Genomic DNA, 22,261 nt, shown 5'->3' with positions numbered 1-22,261 from the left:
CACGGCAACGTCACAGCACCGCCCGCCCGCCCCCGGGACACGTGGGAGGCGCCGGCGCTGCCGGGAGCGGGGATCCCACCACCGGCGGGAACGGGCACCGCGCAGAGTCACCCTTCCCGGGGCACTCAGGTGGCAGCAGGCTGCTTTACGCGCTTGGCTGAGTAAACACGGAAAACGCAGGCAGCAGAGAAGGGGAGTGGCCCATAGGCAAGGCGAAAACAAGAATTCAGAGGTGGGGGATATCACAAAACCTGCTCTCGGAGAGGAAGTTGAACATCAGGAGGAATTTCTTCGTGGAAAGGTGTTGATTAATAGGGGAATGGGCTGCCCAAGGAGGTGGTGGAATCACCCTCCCTGAAGGTGTTAAAGAAACAACAGGACATGGCACTTCAGCAAGTGGAGGAGGTGGTGATCGGTCATAGGTTGGACTCAGCTTTGGAGGTCTTTTCCAACCAGAATCATTCTGTGGGGCAGGACAGAGCGTGGCCCTTGAGTAAATACTTACCCAACTGGTCTAATGCTAAATAGAGACAACAAAATAAAATACAAGGAAACTTTATTTTTCAGTTTTATCAATGTTTTGCTCTGGTTTTTTTGTTGGTTTTTTTTCACTGTTGTTTGCTTTTGTCTTCAAGCTGCTTACTAGTGGATGAGTCCGGTCAGTTTTTGTATTAAAAAGGATTTTGATGGAGGTAGCTTTGTCTCTGTCCTGGCTTTTACTTGGTCTTGCCTGCGCACTCTTCTCAGTAAACAAACTCAAAATAAAATTAAAAACAAAAACTGGAATTCCAGGCGGAGGCAACGAGCAACACAGCCAGGTTCTCCGTGTAACAGACATGGCGCTGGGGCCTCCAGTCACTATATACAGAGTCCATCATACATCCATCCCCCTCTCTCCTAAACACACTCCTTGCTCCAACGGGCTGGCTGCAGAGGAAGGAGTTTCTTCTCCTCCCAGAGACCTGAGCAGCAGCTTCCATGGAGGGAAACAGCACCCAGTCAGGAATGTCAGGCAGAGGGGTAGAGTGTGAAGGGGTGGGGTGGGGTGGGGTCACTTCAGCTTGGCCAAAACTTCAACAGCACTGGGCCAGGGACTCACTGCTGCTGGGCCACCTGTAGGGCGAGAGAAGAGGATCTGAGACTCGAGGGCTGGTCACCAGAGCCCAGCTTTGCCCACGGAGCCCCCCCCGCCCCAGTAGCAACGCTTACTGACCAGAGAGGGTACATACTTGTTGGGGCGGGGGCGGTGGCGGGGGCTCACTGCTGCGGTTGGCCAGGCGGCTGAGGATGTTGCGCTCGGACATCTGGAGGCGCACTGCCACGGGCGGGATACGGGCAATGGTGGCAGGCAGACGAGTCACATCTGCCTTCATGTCACTCAAAAGCTCCTCCAGCTGCTTCAGAACTAGAAGAGAAAGGGACATCTGTTCCGAGGGGAAAGGGACACCCCAGAGGGAAAAAACGAGAGGGGACAGTAATTGTAAGCACCTACCCCAGCCTTGTTTATCACACCGCATTACCTTTGTGCAGCACAGCATTGGCCGGTTTATTCCCGGCCATTGACTCCTTGGATAGATGCTGGTGGCTCTCAGCCAGGCATTCCACCTCTGCAAAACGTGTGTTCAGAGCCATAGAAGGGTGAGATGGGTCTTCGGACATGTTCAGATAGGCAGCTCGCCGCAGCTGCTCCTCGATCACCAGTGCCTGCTCCAGGAGCTGCAAGGGGGGAGGAATGCGTCTTTCAGCAGCTGCCTGAAAGGGGGGGGCCTGTTTGCACCCCTAGTCTTACTCCAGTTCTTCACCCTCTCATGAGATTCTGCACCTGAGCCTCCTTTCACCAGCCTCTTTTACTGAGTAGCCCAAAGCAATAAAGGCTTCATGAAGCTAAGCCAGGTACACAAGAAAACCAGGCTACGCCAGGTTTAATGAAAGGCTACTACAAATCCTCTTGGATTCTCATTCCTCCTCAGATTCTCTTTACAGACCAAGTTGTTTGCCATTTTACTCTTCCTTTGAGACAGAGGGGATGGAGATTTCTCACTGAGTCCAAGTGAGAAGTGTCCCATGCTACTTACAGGAAGAATCTAAAATCTTATAAGCATTTGGAGAAATCAACAAGAATCCTGTCAGTGCAGAACTGACCATCCAGACTATAATGAATTAATGTTTTGCCCAAAGACTGAGACCTACATGGCCTTTATTTGGATTGGTTTTAAATCACTCCCACAACTAAGCCATGTTCACTACTGAAGAGGATGAGGTAAGGACTGAAGGCAACCCTTTCACCAATCCATACCATTCTGTTTAGGCACATGGAGTAGGCTGTAGCAGACAAAGCCACTTCAATCTTAAGCCTCTTGCATATCAGTTGTTGAATAAACATTTGGATAGAGAGCACTGAACCAAGCTCCCCAGTACCATTTCCAGAGAAAAGAGAACTATCATGGAGCAACTGCATGATCCTAAGATATATTGATTCATTTTTTAATTTCCCCTAAAATGAAAGGCACTGCAGAAACCTTTTACTTTCTTAATGGAAACTGAAGCTTTTGTTCTTTAGAGGTCCAGCCAGTTATCAAACTGAAGACAAATTCTTACCTTAAATCTCCTTGCCAAGAACTTATTCTTTATTTCCAGGAAGTTACCCCTGTTCATCTCACCCTTGAAGGGTTCATTGAGGATGGCGTAACGTGGATCATTCTGAATATCCTGCCAACGGGCATAGCCATGACTGAGATGGGATGAGCTCAGGCAAACAAAGGCAGTGAGAACAAGGGAATACACAGCCCAGGCAGTACTGTTCTTCAGAGGGGGTGGGGAAAGGGGGCACACAGAGGGGAGGAACAGGAGCCAAGGAAAAGGAATGAGAACTATGTCCTGCTAAGTGTTAACTGTGCTGGCAGGAAGCTCCTCCTCCCACCATCACTACCACTCTTCTGAAAGAGGATAAAGCGCTATCACTCAGCCTACTCCGGACAGACCCAGGCCTGTCACCTTCACAAATTATATGTACAAGGCAGGAAAATGGATCCATCATGGCAAGGATACTTGATAATCCCAGCAAGGAGCCAGTAGTCATGACGCCGATGCCAGATCTCATAGGTCTTCTTTGTGACAGTTGCAGCCCGCTCTTCATTCTGCCAGAGGGAGTGTAGTTCTGGAAAGGCAAGAGACACCAGAAGGGTTGGAAGTTATTTCACAAACACAAGCAGGGCCATATAAACCAGTTCAAGCAGATAAAGATCTCATACCAGTGAAACCACCATCTGCTATGTTGAACATGAAGCGCTGCTTTACTGCCTTCTTGTGCCTTTCATCTACTGACTCTTTCAGCATCTCTCCATTTTGCAGCATCACCACGTCTCTCTTATCATCATCCTTTTTCTCATCTGTACACATAGGAAATTATTAGAAAAACAAGATACCACACAAGCTGGACCCACAAGGACTCCTTGAAGAAGAGAGGTTAAGGGAGAGAAGGGAATTATCATTCCTCACACCTTTCTCATCCAGAGTGATTATAGGAGGTTCAGGAGGATTCTCAATAGGTGCTCTGTCCTCCACTTTCTCCACATCAGCTGCAGGAGGGAAAGGGAACATGAGATGTAGAGGAACACAGCAAGTCCACAGTTTTATTCTTCAACCAGAGAAACCCAATACTGTTCTGTAACTCCCCAGTATTTTTCTACATTCAGGCCTGTTTTTTTAGGATGAAGTGTTTTGTACCTTTGCTCTCTACTTCCATTGGTTCATCTGGTCTTTCCTTTACTTCCGGCTCCTCTACTTTTTTTTCATCTGCTTCTGTGGGGTTTGCTGGGGATTTTGCTTCCTGTGGTGGTGTCTCCACAGGCTGAGCACCCTGCAGAGGACAGCAATCAGTGAGAAGCAAGGTAAAGCAGTCCGTGGAAACAGAAGACAGCTACAGCAATTTAGAAAGCAAAGATGCACAAAACTGTCAGGCCAATTCTGAGGATCTGAGAGTTACCTTTAAATATCACTCCAAGAACTCATCTCTGTCTTATCAGCTGAACAACAAAGAGAGGTCAGAAGTAGAGAAATTTGCAAGAGATATTGTGAGGCAAAAAAGCCACCCAAGACTCACCTCCATTGGGACCTCTGTTTCAGTAGCAGAGGCATTGAGCTCTTTCTCTGATTCAGATGGCTCTCCTTGCTCCTTAGCACTGGCTCCTTCTTCTACTTTTACTCCTTCTTCTGTGTATTCCCCACACCAGAGCAGCACAGCAGACAAAAGAAGAGAAGCCATCAGTAAGGTCTTCCCCTCCCAGTTACCAAGCACACATCTCCTTTGCTCCCAGAGATCAGACCCATCAAAATGGAACCAACATCGCTCAACACAACCACCCCCACCCCTTTCCTGCCCACTACAAATGCTGGACTTCTCACTGATGTCAGCTTATCCAAGGAAAGCTAGTGTCCTCTCTTGCCTTTAAGGGTTTGCACATGTCTTTGGCAGCCCTCCTAACACGAGAGTAAGTTGATCTGCGTCCACCTCCAGACCCCACCACCACAGTTCCGGTGAGGGGAACAGCCAGGATCAGGTCAGGACGCAGGGCTGTACAAGGGGGGAGCCCTCACCAGGTGGAGGAACAGGGGCAGGTGTATTCGGCTGTGTATCCCCTGGTGTTGAAGGAGTTGGAGTTTTTGGAGAGGGAGAGCTTGGCTGTGAAAGTTTCTTGTTCTCCTCTATCTCCGCCAGTTCTGGCATACTCCAGCGGCCGTTCACATGCTCAAATTCCTGCACCTGCATAAGAGGGAAAGACATATCATTGGAGAGTCATACAAAGCTCATCCTCAAACCAGCAGAGGCGGATCACTCAGCATACAACAAAAGTAGGTGTGAAAGGAGAGGTAACTCCCTAGCTCACTGACTACAGTGTGACTACAGCTGTATGGACAGCAAAGGCCACATTGCTCTGCCAGGCACCTACCTTTTTGCGTATGAGTGACATGACCCCAATGCGAGTAAGGACGTGTTGTCGAGAAAGACCTTCCCGTGGGACCCCATCTGCAAAGGTCTCTGCACCATCAGCTCCAGGTTCACACAAATGGCGCATGAACAGCGAAACATAGGCCCTGAAACAATTGAAAAAAGCAATTAGTCCATAAATCAAGTTGTCTGGAGACACACATCATCAGACACCTTCTAGCACATAAGGGAAATTACCCCAGGATTCCTAACCCATAGTAACACAAGTTCTGGGGCTCCAGGCTCCTTCAAGGGAGAATTTCTTGACAGAATTACTATATAAAGGACACAAAGCTGACTCAAGAGACTTGAGCCAGAAACAACCGTAAGCCTAGGAAAGACTCAGGGAGAGTATTCATTACATGCTTACTCCTCTGAAAGCATTTGCTTTTGGTGACTGATGAGTTGAGTTCAAGTAAGAGAGCTGGGAACAACCCCCTCATCTCTCCCAGCTTATACTTCATCCTCCCACGAAGAATCAACTATTACATTAAGGAAGTGTAGTCTCTAAGGCCCCACTCTCATTCTTTCCCAAAGGGACTAGATGCTGCCTGTCTTCCATCCCTGCCTAATGCAGACTCACTTAAACTCTTTCTCTGACTTGCCACGGAGGTCCCGAACAAGCCATTGAGTGGTGAAGGCATCCTGAGGTGGCATTCCATAGCGCATGATGGCATTGAGGAAGGCTTTCCGCTGGCGAGCATTGAAACCCAAAACCTAGAATGGAGGAGGAGACAGGCAGACATGGCAAGAGCCATACAGAAGCAGTTAGGATGCAAACGCCTACTCCTGGTACTACTTACCTCGATGTTCCCCCCCACACGGGCAAGTAAGGGAGGCAGAGGCTTATCCTTATCATTTCTCAGGCCTTTGCGGCTAGGCCGACGAGCTGCTGAAGAGAGAAATGCAGCTAAGGAGGAGGGACAATGCACAGCACACTGTTGTGTGAATATTTCCCTGGCAGAACAGCACCACAAAATGTATAAATCTCCCAAACCGAGTCCCAGCTGTTTCTACGCTCAGAGAAAGTGATGCAAGGAGTCTAGCTTCACCAGAACTTACCTTCAGACCTCTCATCGAAGTCCTCATCTCCTTCCTCAGAAGCAACTGAATAATCTGACTGATTATCTGACTGGTCATCCTGCCAGTCTGAAAGAAAAACAGCACGTGAGCCTGAGACGCTACTCCGTTACTTCCCAGTAAGATATACTTACACCCATTTTTCCCTCAGGGTCCTGTGGATTTGTACCTCTATCCTCCTGAGAGCCATCATTGTAGTTAACTTGCTTGCGGATACGTTTGCCCTTGCCCAGATTCCTGGCCAGATCCTCCTGTTGTTGTTCATAGTGGTGACGCAGCAGTTTCTCCCAGTAATCAGGATCCACTGACTCCTCCTGCTTAATGATCTCCCGTTCAACCTCCTCTTCCTCCTGCCAGAAAGGTAACAAATTTAGGGCTCTATGCTCCAAGTCCCAACCTGTCATAGCAGATATATGCCTGCTTGTCCTTAAAAGGATCAGAGCTCAATTTACTTAATTGATCGTCCATCATTCCGCAGAACATACTAGCTGACATCCAACTTCTACTCACCCCCATCTCCTCCTCACGAACCACATACTGGGCCACCTTGAAGGAGCTGAGATACTCATTCATGCCCTGAAGTTCTGTATCTTCTGTTTCATCCTGGTTCCGATCCAACAGACGCTCAATTGCTTTGTCATCATAGTGGATGACACTGCTGTCCTCACCTTCTTTGTTATCCCCTGAAGGAAGAGCACAGGCACAGTTGTGGTGTGGATCTCGAGGGAGCAGGAAAGGGAATGCCAGCCTAGACCTCTCTGTTGAGCTATAATCAGCACTGTGTCCACAGTCTCTCACTACATAAGGAGACAGATCTGCCCACCCCTTTCGGTTCTACTCCCAGGCACTCACCCCCCTCAGTAGCCTCATCCTTGAAGAGCTCTTCAGTGCCAAATTTGAGAATGTCATCAAGTTCCTGTTTGGACATGGAGCCTGTCTTGGAGCCCAACCCTGGTCTCACTACCAGATGAGTTAGCATCATTTTCTTCTTGGCCACCTGAGTGATACGCTCCTCCACTGAGGCCCTTGTCACAAAGCGGTATATCATCACTTTCTTGTTCTGTCCAATTCTGTGTGCACGACTGAAGGCCTAGAAAAGAGATGCGCTCAAAATAATCTAGAGCTACACAGGTAGTTGTCTGATACACCCCACCTACCCAGTTGCCTTCATTTTGGCTCCTAACATTAGTGAAGGCTGTACCCTGGAGGAACCCTCCACTATTTCACTGCCCATCTCTACCAATCCTCACTGCTCTAATTTTGCATATTTCTAGATGGGAAGTCTCACACTCCTTCACTCCTCCTGACAATTTAATTCCCCCTCTTCCTCAGGATTACTCCACAGTGAGTGGGCTCATTCAGACTCACCTGGATATCATTGTGGGGGTTCCAGTCTGAATCGTAGATAATCACAGTGTCTGCTGTGGCCAAGTTAATACCAAGACCCCCAGCTCGAGTTGAAAGCAGAAAGCAGAACTGCTGAGCTCCAGGAGCTTAGATAAAAGAGAATAAAACTAATCAAGGGAGAGTGTAACACTCGAACAAGGATTTTTATCTGACCCACATCACTTGACAGGGAATTACTACTAACTTAACATTCCAGGAAAGCAAAGGAAAGCTTGGGCCACAACAATCCCATGTTGACCACTATGCGCATCCAAGGCAACAGTTTTCATTTTACAGGAAAAAAGGAGACTCCATACCATTGAAGCGATCAATAGCCTCCTGACGCATGTTCCCTGTGATTCCTCCATCAATCCGCTCATATTTGTACCCTTCATGTTCCAGAAAATCTTCTAGAAGGTCCAACATTTTAGTCATCTGCACACCAGAAAAACACCACCACGAAAGAGTGAGGGACAAAGGGATACCAGAGCAACAGAGTTCTTTCTCAGAAAAAGAATTCCGAGCCTTAAGGTTTTTCCCCATATACCTGAGAGAATATGAGCACCCTGTGACCCCCTTCCTTCAGGTTCTTTAACATCTTCTGGAGCAGCAACAGCTTTCCAGAGGCTCGAATAAGTGCACTACCATCATACATGCCATTTGGCATTTTTGGAGCTTCCTGAGAAGAAAAAGAGAAAGAGGGAATAAGGGATAAGGGACAAAAAACAGCTTGAAGGGATGTAACTTGGCCTTAGTCCCCAGCTGTGTTCATCAGATGCTGGGTCACACCTGGTCATTTACCTTGGCACAACCACAAGGTAGTACACTGCTTGTATAAAACATCAGTGCTACCCTGTGCCTTTTCTCTTGCAATTTAACTTCTATACACCCCCCTCTTTCTTACTTAGTCCCTACTCTTCACCATCTTGCAGGAGTCATGAGATAGCTCCTACCTGTCATAAAAATATGCTGAAAAAAAAGGCCTTCCAGCATGTTAGGTCTAAATACAGACAAAATGAAAAAAACAGAGGCAAAAAGAGAGGAATGGGAACCCCTCCATGCTTCAGCTAGGGAGTTAACTGGCTCCTTGATAACAGCCAGCAGGGAATTTGCTTATACAGAGTAAGTGACTGGACATACCATAGCAGCCACAGGAAAGAGGTAGGGGTGGTTACAGCACTTCTTCAGATCCATAACAACATTGAGCAACGAGACTTGGTTACCACCACCTCGTGCATTCAGTGCCTCAAAGTTTCTTGTCAAAATGTATTTATAATATTTCCTGAAACAAAAAAGAAGGTACAACTCAGACACACCTCGTGAGAATGACTAACATGCTCTTCTCTTGCTAGATTCTGCACAGTTTGTGGCACTACCTGCCAGCTACCCAGACTCTGCCAGTGACATTCACTATTTCTTTATCCCTTACATCAGTGCACAGGATCAGTCCTTCCTCTGCTATAGTGGAAGCAGGAAATTTTCCTCTCATCCACTGTGCAGAAAGCCCTATAATGAGGATAAGGCTGTTTCAGCATCCTCTTTGAAACTGCAGAACAAAGAAATAGCAACTCGACAGCAGGTGCTTCATTCTCACACTCACTTCTGCATAGGGCTCAGCTCCACTCTGACAATGAGTTCAGTCTTAGATGGCATATTCTTGAAAACATCAGCTTTGAGACGCCTCAGCATATGCGGGCCCAGCATGTCATGCAGCTTCTTGATCTGATCTTCCTTGGCAATATCTGCAAACTCTTCTAGGAAGCCCTCCAAGTTACTGCAGAGAAATAGACACTCAGTAAATGCCACAAAGGAAAAAGAGAAAAAGAGCAAGGAAGGGGATAGGAGTGACAAGGCAGGTAGGCTGACTTGCGCTGCAAGACATACTGGAATCTCTCAGGTGTCAGGAAGTTCAGCAGGTGGAACAGCTCTTCCAGGTTGTTCTGCAGGGGAGTTCCTGTAAGCAGCAGCTTGTGCTGGAGGGAGTAACCATTCAGCACACGGAAGAACTGAAAGTAGAGAGCAGGGAAGAAATGGTGAGAAAATTAAACAAACAAAACCAAACACAAACATATTAAAGGCTTATCAAGTCATAGGCCTACAAAAAATAAATCTCCTAGGAAAAAAAAAGTTGACACCAAGCTAGGTTTCAATTTAGATCACATCAGCTGTTTGGACAAGAGCTCCAAGTAGTTCACATTCCAATCAGGGTCACTAGACTGATCTCATTTGGATCATTGTTGTGCATAGCTAAAACATGACTGCAGCAACTCCTACAAGTTATCAGGTGCTGGTAAGGTTTCCTTTGCTCTTACAAGTTACAAGCTCCTTCAGACCACCAATCACTTCTAGACTGTAAGTACTTTTTCTTCTTAAAGTACTATGTACTTTTTCTTCTTAAATTAGTGTTCCACGTTCCTACAACTACTCTGCTTTGAGAATTCTAGAAATAGCTAAGTCACTCTTCCTATTCATATCAATCCTGGCAATATTCCAAAGATCTGAACAAGCAGAGGAGAAAGAGAGCTAAGAGTTTGCCAATGTGTCTTCAAGGTAATTTGTGCTGGTTTTCACAACAATGAAGTTAATTCCAGACAGATGTAGCGAGCAGTTAAAGTACTGCACAAAAAAGCACAAGTGTACCATGTTCAGCAGCACGAATTGACAATAGAGCACTATTTTACTTACAAGCTTGGCGATTTCTTTGTGTATCTTACACTTAACATGATACAAGGTCAAAGTTAATGAAAGTAGCTTGTACTAGATGGCAAACAAAAAACAAAGGAAACAAAGAAAAACCTACTATCACTTATGTTTTGGTTATCGCACAAGAAGAATCCTTCTAGTGGCCTCCATGGGGACTTATCTTTCTATATAGTTACAGTTAAAAACATTCTCATTTTGGGATAAAATGTGGAAGTTACTGATCATATCTGCAAAACTTTAGTAGATAGCCTCAATCTGTAAAGAAGCATCTGATCTGTCTTGCAGCCAAATACCTGTAAGCAGGAAACTGCTCTAGAAAAAGGTAGATTTAATGGTTCTGGGTGGATAACCAATAGCATCAGAGTGTAACCTTGAGCCTCTACATCCTCTTTCAATTAATGAATATTAATAGTAAGCATTCATTCGTACTCCTAATAGTTTCAATGCTAAGCACAGAATGGCATCCAGTCTCTGCCTACAAAGATCTAGAAACTGAACTGCAAGCACAGCTGTGATGCCTCATGAAGATGCCTCATGCCAAGACCCAAAAAGCTAAAGCCATTTAAATGCAAAACCAGAAAACAAGCAGCAACTGTCTTACACAGTCTCCAAGAACCTCTAAAACCAGATTTCCAATAACAATTGTTTTTAGCATCCTGAGCACTAGAACCCAACTGATTAAGGCACAAAGGTCTATGGAGGGGCTGGATTAAGGAAGTACGATCAAGTCTACAAATTCAAACAAGCTTAGCTAAGGTGCAGCTTCATATAAAAGCAGCTATATGGCTTTCAGCACCTACCAAGGCATTTTTGAACACCTCTGCCCACCTCTTCCATTTGTATAGCATCTAATTAGTTCTGCTTCAAAGCTGGATGAATGCAGAGAGCAAGCCTACTCTGGAAGCAGGGTAAATGTGCTCATGAGCTTGTTTTATGCTCAGCATGGTAAACCTTTTCAGAATAAAGGTGTTGCAGATATATGACCTGCTTTCAGAGAAGCCAGTTTGTATTTCAGAGCAACAACCACATCCAGGTTTTTCTGTTTTCCAGTCTACATCAATTGCCCATTCACCTGGAAAGAAATGGTGTTTTGACCAGTGGTCTGTATTTAACCCGTGTTTTAACCAGTGATCTGTATAAAAGTAAAGTTGTTGCCAATGATGACTGATATCCAGACAAAGGCTGATAAATTTCTTTTTAATAATACATGAAATTTATTACTGAACAAATGACTAAGACTTGTCAGACAAACTTATGAGCTTAGAAGCAACTATTGAATCTTGTGAACACTCTCTGCCCATTCCCCCCACAACATATGCCATGCCTGTGAACCACCTATGCTTCTCTGTACCTTAGACTGATTGTTCTTCAGCCTGTGAGCTTCATCCACAATGAGACAGGCCCAGTCAATAGAGCCTAGTATGGCCATATCAATTGTGATCAGTTCATAGGAAGTGAGAAGCACATGGAACTTCACAGCAGCCTCCTTCTGCAAAGGAAAAGGATGAACATGTAACGGGATAGAGGAATGGTCCCATGCAAAACAGATGCAGTGTTTCTCCATGTTGTGCTATTTGACTAGGGCTCATGAGGATATCAAAAACTTTTCACACCGACAATTTTCTGTCACAAGATTCAAAATGCTGCCCAAACCATTTTAGTCTTTTAATCCCCCATTACTCTCAACGCATGTAAGTCTCCTCAACCCCCTCAATACCTGCTACTTTTGGACAGCTGCCAAATCCTCTAACACAGATGTTTAACAACTAAGTCGTGAGTAGAGGTATGTTAAGAAAATGAGATTCGGAGAAGAGTGGCTCATCAAAAAGCTAAGACTAAAAAAGATAAATAGCTTACCATGGAATTTTAAATTACTGTTAGTACTTAATGTAGTTTAATTTCAAGGGAAGGAAGGGAGTCCTATCTACCTCTGCCAATGAAAATGCTTTAGCTTCCATACTGGTTTTACTAGGAAGACTAAAATTCTGCAGAAACTAGCCACCTATATCAGACTCTTCCTTCTTGTCTGGGCATGGCCTCACTGTCAGCCAGTTCCTCAGAAAGATTAAAAAGTTCATACTTTTTTTGTATATTTGTCTTTTACATACAATGGACTTATATCTGTAGAAACGATACACAACTTCACAGGTTAAGTAGAAAAGACACAGGGACTTGCCTATGGTCAGTATTATCTTAGCTTTCTTTTTTCAGTACTGAATTAGTTCAGACTAGTCAAGTGTTTAAACAGTCTACAGCAGGAGTCTAAACGCCCACTTGTCATCAATTTGCAGTTATTTCCCCTTGGAAACTAAAAGCATAATCAGTTCCCAGGGACATCAGAGTATCTGAACCTCAGCTGCTGAAAGCCAGTCTAAGTGCGTCTCTTAACTCAGGCTTGTGTCACAGCGGAGTTTCATACCTTCATTCTGGATGCTTTTTTGCCTCCACGTATGGCATTATCCTCAAAAGTAAACTCATTCTCACGGATGATGGCCCGGCTGTCTTTGTCCCCAACATAGGTCACTACGTACATATCTGGGGCCCACATCTCGAATTCTCGTTCCCAGTTGATGATTGTGGACAGGGGAGCACTCACCAAGAAGGGACCCTTGGAGTGGCCCTACAAATAGAGTCAGTAAGAGCATTAGATGACTGCAATCACTAATACAGGCACTAATACATGGGGTAGTGACCTCCCAGCTCTCACCTCTTTGTATAAGGAATACAAGAACACTGCTGTCTGCACAGTCTTTCCCAGACCCATTTCATCAGCCAAGATTGTATCTGTACCCTGGGCCCAAGAGAAGCGCAGCCAGTTCAGTCCTTCCAGTTGGTAGGGGTGCAAGGTCCCGCCTGTTACATCGAGGTACTCCGGTTGCCGGTCATATTTCACTGTTGGCTACAGTGGAAAGGAAGAGTTAAGACCCTTTACCTTAGCTAGATAGCTACCAAGAGTCCTTTCTCAGTCACCCATACATTCATTAGTACAGATAAGGCTTCACAGATGACAACCAGACTAGCACCAAACCTAATTCCCAAACAGCCAAAGGTACCCATCTTATTTTTGTAAAATCCTTTCACCTAGAGTTAGAGTCTCATCCAATGGACAAGGCAGACCTTTGTCTGAAGGCTCTATAAGCCATTTTTGCTTTAGGCCATGAAGGAACTCTAAACCATATGCTGTTTCCTCTTCAGTTTTCTATTTACCTGCTGGCACCCCAAAATAAGCAGATCAAATGGTTTCTAAGCAATAAACATTAACTTACATCTACTGTGGGAGTCTCAGGGGGCCTTTCCAGTTTCCGCATCTTCACTTTCTTTAACTTCTTACCAGGCCTGCCCTCTTCACCTCGCATCAGCTCCCTATGCAGAGACAGTCCCAAGAACATGTAAGTTTAATGGTTTTTTGTTAACAGATCAAGAGAAAACTATTGCAAAGAATAGGAGGGCAATCACCCAACTCAATAGGCTCAAGAGAACGAGGCTGGAGCCTTCATGAACTGGTGGAGAGGTACAAGGCCCCTGCCCAAAGGCATAAGGAGTCAGCAACAAGGGGGACTGACATATGCCAGTATTTTCTCTTGAGGGAAGTGAGAACACAACCTCTAGATACTCCTCCTACCTGTGATTCCAGTAGCCTTGCTTGTAGAGGTCATAATCTTGAATATCCACATCTTCACTTTCCCAGGAAGCCTGGTCATAGGGTAGGTCTCTCCATTTAATCAAATAGTGGACATTCCCCTTCTTATCCACACTGCGGAAGAAACCAGTAAGTCTTAAGCACAGTGAAATGGCACTACTCACCCAATCTACTCAAATGCAAGAGAAGGGAAGGAGGTCTTAGTGAAGCAATAGAAACAGAACAACTATATTTGTCATACCAACAAAAAAACTCCCACTGTTTCTCCCAGTCATATTGCAGATTAGCTCTTCCATTCTCCCTTAGCCCTGCTTAAGGTCTTTGTTACCCCCACCTACCTATGATTAAGGATCCTGTGGATCATCATCCACTCTGGCTTGATCCCATATCGATAGAATCGCTCCTCCATCTCAGCATACTTGGGGTCCTTGTTTTTTCTCTTTCGGCTCTTTTCTTCTTCTCCTCCAAAGTCCCCTGAGGGTGGCTCATCCATATCATTTTTGCGTTGGTAGTTACGAAACATGACCTGGCAGTGCAGCTCCAGCTGAAGTCAGGACACAAGCAGTTAGTAGGTGTTTTACCCTCAGCTATCCATCCTTCTAACATGGTTAGAGTCCTCCACTCACCTGCAGCTCTGACACCCAAGAGCAGTGCCAGTAGGACATGCCCTGCCATTTGACAAAGAACTGCCTTTCAGGTCGACCCTCCAGAGGTTTAGGGGGTGGAGCGTTGGGGTCCGCATCAGGTGGACGTGGTGGTGCAGGGCCAACTGGGGGCTGACCCCACTTCCAGATCAAGATCTTCTGCACTTTTCCTTTCAGAGCTGGGCACTGGAAAGTTAAACAGAGGTTGATGCATCAGAGTGTAGGTACTTCAACACAGAAGCACTGAGCAGAAACACAGAGTCACTTTCACAGCTTTACTGTGCGGATAGAATTTGCTAGGCTTGATAAGCCCAGTAGTCTGTCCAACCACAACTTCATTTAAAGTTTGTGCAGAAAATATTCTGCTGTAGAACTAAGGGCCCAGCACAGGGCTATGTCCTGAAACGGCTTTTTTGTTCATCATCTTGTAAGTCCATATCAACTAATGAAAGCAACTAACAACACTTACATTAATTATTTCAAGAACTTTCTAGATAAGTGTGATATTTCTCCTAACCATCTACTAAAAAAGGGCTTGGCATTACAGAGCTTACACTGCAAAATAAAAACCAAGTTTGTCTCAGTATCAGTTTAAAACACTTTCAGCACTGAATTTGCTTGTAACTGTTCTTCTGTTTCTACACAGATACATGAGCCAAGAAAAGTGAGCCTTGACATCCTGGACTAAAAATCACCCAACAACCCTGCACATGGGCAAACTTCATGAGACCCAAAGGCTGTCAATCTGGTCCTTCCCACTGTCTGGAGAAGGCAGCCAATCAACAAGGTGCAATACAGCCACAAAAAGCCAGGCCTTTATGTTTTATGACAAAAGTGTGAGAGGAGGTAAGAGTCTTTGAAGGACCAATCATTTCCAGGAAAACATGATAAACTGAAGGGATTAGATCAATCAACTCTCATAGCAATAGGAGAATGGTACTAGCAGAAACTCACAGTGCAGCGAGGACACAGCCACTCTCCATTGGGAATCTCAGGCAATGGGGGATTCAGACAGTGGATGTGATAGGATGAAGGACAGGCATCACAGCACAGCAGCTCTCCTCCATCCTTGCAGACTCTACAGAACTCCATATGGTGGTCATCCTCTTCCTCAGCATCCCCCACTACATCCTCCAGGATTTCCTCACCTTCAGAGTTATCCTCCTTTGCTTCCCACTGAATGCCCTCTTTTTCCTATAGGAGAGGGAAATCAGAAAAACAGTCACATATTTGTGGTTATTTTATTACCACAGAAGAGCAGCCCCAAGTGACTTGACATCCCCCTCCTCCATGGTCTCTTGCACTGTTTGGGGAATTCATTACTCACACAGTGTGGGCAGCTCCATTTGCCCTCTGGAGCTTTCTCCATATCTGGGTCCAGGCAAACCATGTGGTAGGCACGCGGGCAGGTATCACACAGTATAATTTCTCCTCCCTGCTGGCACACCTCACAGTAGTCCTGGTGATCAGTCTCATAGCCATCCACAGCCACTGTGGAGTCCTCCTCACCTGCAGAGGGGTGGTGAGGAGTTATAGTAGTACAAGTCATAGGTACAGGCTTCGTACAGCAAGGGTACTCTCCCAACAGCCTACATAGCAATGCAGAGACCCAGAATCCAAAACTCTTGTATACTGTTAAATATCCAAACTCTGCACAGACGTTCTCCAATTTTTCCACACACTCAGCTGTGCTGTCTCCCATTGTCAGCAAGTATCAATACCTTTCTTTTTCTTTTTCCCAGCTTTGAGTTTTTTGCGACTGCGGCTACTACGGCTTGTAGATCCATCTGAAACAGAGTAGCTGTTGATACTGGCATCATCGAAGTCTGACTCTATATCCAGATCATCATCTTCACTCTGAGGTAAGAGAAAAGCTGTGTCACTCAGACACACGTGCTGCTGGGCAGCAGATATCCCCCCCCCAGCATTCCTAGTACATCATCGCCTCCTCCTCAGAAAGTCAAGGTAGGAGCATCACTTACTGATGATCTTTTACGCTTGGAACCAAATCCTCCCAGTTTGATTTTCAGAGGTGCCACCTTCTTTGTTTTGGGTTTCTTGATATCAGGAATACGAGGACTTGCCTTCGGCTTCCGCCGGGCATTGGGTCCTGAGAACACAGGAGACAGAGTCAGAAGGGCTACTGCCTTCACACCACTCACGCTCGATCATCCTGCCAGACTCTTCATCTCACCTTTGCCTTCCTTTGTCTTGGCTTTCCTGAGTGGCACATCTACGGGGGGCTGCGGCAGGACAGCATCCACGTTTGTCACCATACTCTCCACTACTGCAACAGCCGCGGCTGCAGCAGCTGCCACAGATGCACCTGAACTTCCCTTGAAGGGGTTGTTTGTGCTAAACTCCCTCCATTTGGCTCCCAGTACCATCATCATCTTCGACACTGCTATTTTTGGGTTCTTGGCTGCGATAAGTGGCCTGTGTGCAGTTAAGGAAGGCAGGAAGGAAGGAAGAGTTACTGAACCACCCTGAGATCTACATTATTTCTGCCTGCTGCCACCCCCATCAGCACATCTATCTCAAACTACCTTCCTTTCTAATCTCTGATCTCAACAGTCAATGAATCTTTCCACTCCCATCCTTCACTCTATGGGGAGGATGCAAATACTCAGGGGCTTGGAAAACGAAACAGAATTCAGCATAGTAGGGAAGAAAGTGGACTGGGAGTGAGGACGTGCATCATCTCGATGACTAGAAACAAAAAAGCTGTGGATCAACTATTTTACTGTTACTTCAGTTTTTGCTCTAGGTATGACACCAGTGTCTCTAATGTGCACCTGAGGTTCTAAAAATCAAGGAGTCTGTTTTTTGTCCCATCTCTTTTTTTTTGTTCCAGAGTCCTTTCAGGCATAGGCTTGCAGCTCACCTGACAAACTGGCTGAAAGCTTTGTAGTTGGTGAGTGTGCGGTAATCCTCTTCTGTGAAGATGTGATCAATATCCTCCATGCCCCAATCTTCCAGGAGCTGAGCAGATGACTTTGGCTCCTATGAAGAGAGAATTACAGAGAAAATGTTCTGGTTCTGCTCTAGGAAAGAGTAGAACTTCCACACATCTTCCATATTCCACAGATGACCCAGGGAATTTCCCCCCACACACATCCACTTATCACCTAAGACACAGTCTCAACAGAAGACAGTGAAGGTGGGAAAAATCTTTGGATCCAATGTAAATTCCACATGTGTTTAAAGTAAAAGACAGGAAGGAATGCAAGGTGGGAAAAAGGTCAAGTCGAGCAGGTCTAGTGGAGGAAGAAGAAACTGAACAGCCCCAACTCCCTCTGCCATCGCAAATGGAGAGCACAATGATCCCCCAAATCAGATACCTGGGAATGAAGAGCAAGCACTAAGTCAGCAGGGTAGCTTCTCACCTTTGAGTCATCATCTTCTTCCTCTTCTTCCTCCTCCTCCTTGCGCTTGGCTTTGTTCTTCTTTTCCTTCTTAGGTCCTAATTTCTTCTTTTTCTTTTTCCCAGGGGTATAATCACTGCCCTCACTGTCAGAACGCAGAACCTCCTCTTCTTCCTCCACAAACTCATTCCCCTCACCAGAGCTGTCCCCTAGCTGGGGAGGGAAGGAGAAGATCAGGCAGCTGTGAGAAAACACCCTGGAGAAGCACTAAACGTTGCTCTCTCCCCATGCTCTAGAGGACTCATACAAAGGACTGCTGCCATAGACCAACATCAGTAAGCACCCTCACCCTACATATCCATATTTCAGTGTGACCTTAGGCATCCCTTTCCTTACCTCCTTCTTCTGACGCTTGCTGAGCTTGGGCACTTTGGGTTCCTTTAGTTTCTTGGGCTTCTTCTTCTTCTTGATTTTGGGGGTGTCAGCCTCTGACAGAAGCTCTTCTTCTGCCTCTTCCTCAGGTTCTGGATGTGAAGAGGCAACATGTCTCATTCAAACCGCACCTGTGCACTACAGTACAGCCCACTTCACAGAGATCAACTTGTCCATACAAACTTGCTCCATACAAACAGAACTAGTTATAATTCTTACTGTTCACAACAGATACTCCAAAATTGTTATCCTAAGGTACCACTGAACACAGTTTTCCCCCTCCCAACACCTCCTATTTACACAATATTCCTTCTCCAAGCAGAGTTACACTCAGAACTTAAGGACAAGAAGTTTGCCATAACCCAACAAGAAGAGGAAAGAGTGTAAAACAGGTAGCCACATGAGAACCTGACTAGGATACTGTTTCAGTTCATGGGTCTTCAGGAAAGAAATCATCTAGCCCCTTCAGCTGTACAGAGCACGCTGCAGCTGCATGCAAAATACAGGCCAGTAAGCCACTACTTCTCCTCCTCCACAGGAAAGTTGTTACTCAGCAACTCTATTCTGATCCAGATTTGACAGAATCTTCCCCAGCCCCAACAGCTAGCAAGCTCACTGCCTGGCTAGAAGAACACATGCCAATTCCCCACCACCACTGCACACTCCCATCTGTGTGCCCCCTTCCGTGGCTACCCCCAGCCTGAGGGGCACGGGCAGCCAGGCAGCCCTTCCCTTTGTGGCAGCAGGCTGCGGGAGCAGCGCGGCCACCCGCCCTCCCCCGCCGCCCCGCCCACCGAACACAGCCAGAGTCACTCCTTCTCCCTCCAAGGGAAAATGGCCTCCTGACCACCGGAGCTGGGCAGGATGAAGGAAGCCACAGGTCAGAGGAGCTACTGCAGCCAGGGGTGAAACAGCAGAGGACAAGCTCTCAGAACCTGGGGTCCCACACCTGGCTCCTGCCATATTACCAGTGGATGTCTCTTCACTCCCATGGTCCTGTAACACCAGGTCCTTCAGGGATCACACCTCTTCTTCTACTCCAAGTTCTGACTTCGAGCCTTTGGTGACCCACCAAGGTACTATATATACTCTCTACTTTGTAGGGGATTTAAGTTTTTCTTCATCAAGATTTTCCTTACTGACAGTCCCCTTCTGCCCAAGATTTCAGAGATGCCAGAAAACCCTAGAGTCAAAGCTTAAGAAAAAATGCCAAACGAACAAAAATCCCAAAACCCACACCACCATCTTCCCTTTCCAGTTGCAACACTTCTCTTATATGACGCTACAACATTACAGCATGAGTTAGTATGAAAACTCAAACTTGTCTTACAATCCAACACATCTGTTTATATATTATTCCTTCCCACAAGGAAATGAAGAATCCAGGTACGTGGCCACAGAGCAGGTCATCAACAATAGCAATAAAAAAACCCCCCATACCACATGAGTTCCCAGGGCTCTAACTCAAGCCTCACGTCGATGAGGAGGATGCAAACGAGGGAAAAGATACAAGGACTACAAGAAAAGGAAAGGTGAGCAAGCAGCACAGAGCAAGAATCACAAGAAACCTCAATAATTGGGTGTGGTGATGAAGGAAAGTGGGTCACGCAACAGCCCAGGGCAGTTTTCTCTGGACGTCAGCCGGTCTGAGTTCCCAGATGAAAGCAAGCCAGGCAACCTGCCCTTTCACATATTACCGCTCTTCCCCCTCCCCATTCATGAAATATCAAATTCGCAGGCATTTTGGTACCCCATCAGAATTGGACACACTGCCTCCACCCTCTACACCTCCTCAAAGCACAGGCCCCACACAACCTGCAATGCCTTGGAACAAAGTCAGTTCCACCTGACACAAAGCCCTGAGCCTCGCGCTTTGAAGTAACCCTGGGACTTGGATATCAAAAACATACACATGGCTCGCAGTAAAAAGAAAAATTACATTCCCCAACGCATCATGTATTTCACACGTTCAGCCTGAGACCAGCATTCTCCCCATTCCACATGCATGCCCTGCAGGCTCGCCATACCTGGATGCTGGGGGATCGCGTTGTTCAACAGGATCTCCATCTCATCATCATCGCTGCCCCCCGAGCACGGCGACGGAGATCCAATGCCCGATGCCATGTCCTCCGAGCGGGGGGAGGCCTGGGCTTACACAGAGTGTCGTCTTCTTGCCAGTCCGGCCAGTACTTCATTGAAGAGAAAAAGAGAAAGTTACAGCAGATCCGAACTCCGTTTTTCCAAGCAATAGTGCTACCAAGAGGATCCGTGAGAAAGCTTAGACAGCAACTTTACTGGATTTAGAGCCCATGCAAAACAGAAACACTGGCAGCAAGTACCAGCTTAGAGTTGTAGAAGGAGAAGGTGGATGATGGAGAAGGCTTTGAGGACACCAGATATTAAACTGAGTCAGCAACTCATCTCTGGCGAGGAAGCCAAAACAGCTGTCCTAAAGGAAAACTCTCCCGTCCTCTGCAGCCGGGTGCCCTCGGTTATTTCTGCCTTAGGCTGGGAGAAGGCAGCGGTGCAGGCGAGGCAGTCGGGCTCCCACGGGAGCCCCGGGGCCGGCTGTCAGCGCGGTGCCCGGCCCGGTAGCCCCGAGTTGGCACCGCAGCGCCGGCCCTGCCCTGCCCCGCCGTCGGCCGCACACAAAAGGCCGGGCGGGCTCTGCAGCCCCGCTCCGCCGCCCCCGCCCGGAGCGGGGCTGCGCGGCGCAGGGCGGGGGCGGGGGGCACCGTCTCCCCGGGGGGGGGCGCGGGGCGGGGCCGGGGAAGTCCGGCTGCCGAGCGCCGAGAGGCCACCGCTCCCCGGGGGCCGCCGCGGGCCGGGGCTGCGGCACCGCCGGGGCGGCGGCGGAGGGGCCGGACCCGTCCTGCGGCCGCCCGGGCACGGGGACGGCGTGTCCCCGGGGCAGCTGCGGCCGGGACCGACGGGGCGCCCGGCGGAGAGGGGTGCCTGCCGCCGGGGACGCCCCGCGAGGCGACAGACGGCCTTGCCCGCCCTCGTTCCCTTCCGGTTCCTCACCCGGCTCCGGACCCCAGCTCCTCGCTCGCCGCCGCTGCCGCTGAAGGGAAAATGGCTCCGACCGCGGCACCGCCTCTTAAAGGGGAAAAAAAACCCCGGCTAGGCCCCGCCCCCTCCCGCCCACATCCCATAATATGCCCCGGGACCCCGGCAACAGGCCCCGCCCCCGTCTCCCCGGCAAACACCCCCCCCCCGAGACATCCCATAATACTCACCCTCCCTTCAGAACTTCCCACTCACTGCCCGGCCGGCATCCCATAATAATACCCACCCCTCCCGCCGGGAACATCCCATAATACTGTTCCCCCCCCGAGAAACATCCCATAATAGTCCCCATGCTCGCACCCTTTCGCTCCGACATCCCATAATACTTGCCCCCCCCCCCACATCCCATAATACTGCCCCTTCCCCCCCCGCCCCGCGCGGGACCCTGCGCGCCGGGGCAGGGCGCCCCCCGGCGGCGCGGCGCTGCGCGCGCGCCCCCCGGGGCTGCCATCCCATAATAGGCGGGTCCTCCTCCCGCGGGGAGCGCGCGGTGAGGGGGGGGCACACTGTGAAGACCCCCCCAGAACATCCCATAATAGTCACACCCCGGGCGCGCACATCCCATAATAGTCACTCACACCACACCACACCCCCCGCGCCCAGGCAGGCATCCCATAATAGTCGCCGGGAGCCACCGTCCAGCCCGGCATCCCATAATACTCGCGGCCGCCCGCCCCGCACCCGCGGGGCTGCGCCGCCGCCCCCCGGCCCTGCCCGGCCCGCCTGGGGTCCCGGGGAGCGGGGCCGGCCGTGGCACCGCGCGCTGGCACCAGCCCCGGGCACAGGCTCTGGGCACCGCCCTCCCTCCCCCCCAGCCCCGGGGCTCTGGCCCCGCTCGCTCCCCTGCCCCGGCCCACCGTGCCCGTCCCGCACGTTCTGCCCGCGGGGCCGCAGGACCCCTCTAGAGCTGTTCGTGCCTGGCGTGGGCACTGCCACTGCCAGCCTGTGTGTGGGG

At 48.3% G+C, this 22,261-nt stretch overlaps 1 protein-coding gene and 1 non-coding gene across 6 annotated transcripts; both read right to left on the bottom strand.

Annotated features, from left to right (window-relative positions):
- Positions 1 to 539: 539 nt before the first annotated feature.
- Positions 540 to 21,623, bottom strand: CHD4 (chromodomain helicase DNA binding protein 4). 5 transcript variants are annotated; one of them, XM_051780686.1, is made up of 41 exons: positions 21,607 to 21,623; positions 21,262 to 21,336; positions 20,265 to 20,426; positions 18,202 to 18,329; positions 17,827 to 18,018; positions 17,325 to 17,443; positions 16,635 to 16,876; positions 16,423 to 16,550; positions 16,162 to 16,297; positions 15,768 to 15,949; positions 15,395 to 15,634; positions 14,423 to 14,626; positions 14,135 to 14,340; positions 13,779 to 13,910; positions 13,423 to 13,519; positions 12,864 to 13,055; positions 12,576 to 12,776; positions 11,508 to 11,645; positions 9,338 to 9,459; positions 9,054 to 9,227; positions 8,594 to 8,735; positions 8,001 to 8,132; positions 7,771 to 7,888; positions 7,436 to 7,560; positions 6,920 to 7,157; positions 6,578 to 6,750; positions 6,237 to 6,417; positions 6,050 to 6,160; positions 5,791 to 5,879; positions 5,571 to 5,704; positions 4,950 to 5,094; positions 4,597 to 4,762; positions 4,103 to 4,212; positions 3,727 to 3,859; positions 3,501 to 3,578; positions 3,252 to 3,389; positions 3,049 to 3,157; positions 2,599 to 2,731; positions 1,521 to 1,716; positions 1,230 to 1,405; positions 540 to 1,113 (listed from the first exon to the last, which is right to left on the bottom strand). In XM_051780686.1, exons 3-41 carry the CDS (start codon positions 20,359 to 20,361, stop codon positions 1,096 to 1,098), a joined length of 5,775 nt encoding a protein of 1,924 aa, XP_051636646.1. In that variant the 5' UTR covers positions 20,362 to 20,426; positions 21,262 to 21,336; positions 21,607 to 21,623; the 3' UTR covers positions 540 to 1,095. The 5 variants fall into 5 exon arrangements, with proteins under 5 accessions (XP_051636646.1, XP_051636647.1, XP_051636648.1 ...); XM_051780687.1 differs by lacking the exon at positions 21,607 to 21,623 and adding an exon at positions 21,477 to 21,492; XM_051780688.1 differs by lacking the exon at positions 21,607 to 21,623 and having other exon boundaries at positions 5,791 to 5,876; positions 21,262 to 21,362.
- On the bottom strand, positions 4,431 to 4,569 carry LOC127468198 (small Cajal body-specific RNA 11). The gene has a single exon (XR_007903448.1). It is a non-coding gene; the product is annotated as a small Cajal body-specific RNA 11 (non-coding RNA).
- Positions 21,624 to 22,261: the final 638 nt, after the last annotated feature.

Source organism: Manacus candei, unplaced genomic scaffold (genome assembly GCF_025592945.1).
Source record: "Manacus candei isolate 608988 ecotype Guabito, Panama unplaced genomic scaffold, ASM2559294v1 h1tg000014l, whole genome shotgun sequence".
NCBI classification, from domain to species: Eukaryota; Metazoa; Chordata; class Aves; order Passeriformes; family Pipridae; genus Manacus; species Manacus candei.
Note: the sequence above shows the minus strand (reverse complement) of the source record. Positions and strands in the feature narration are given on the sequence as shown.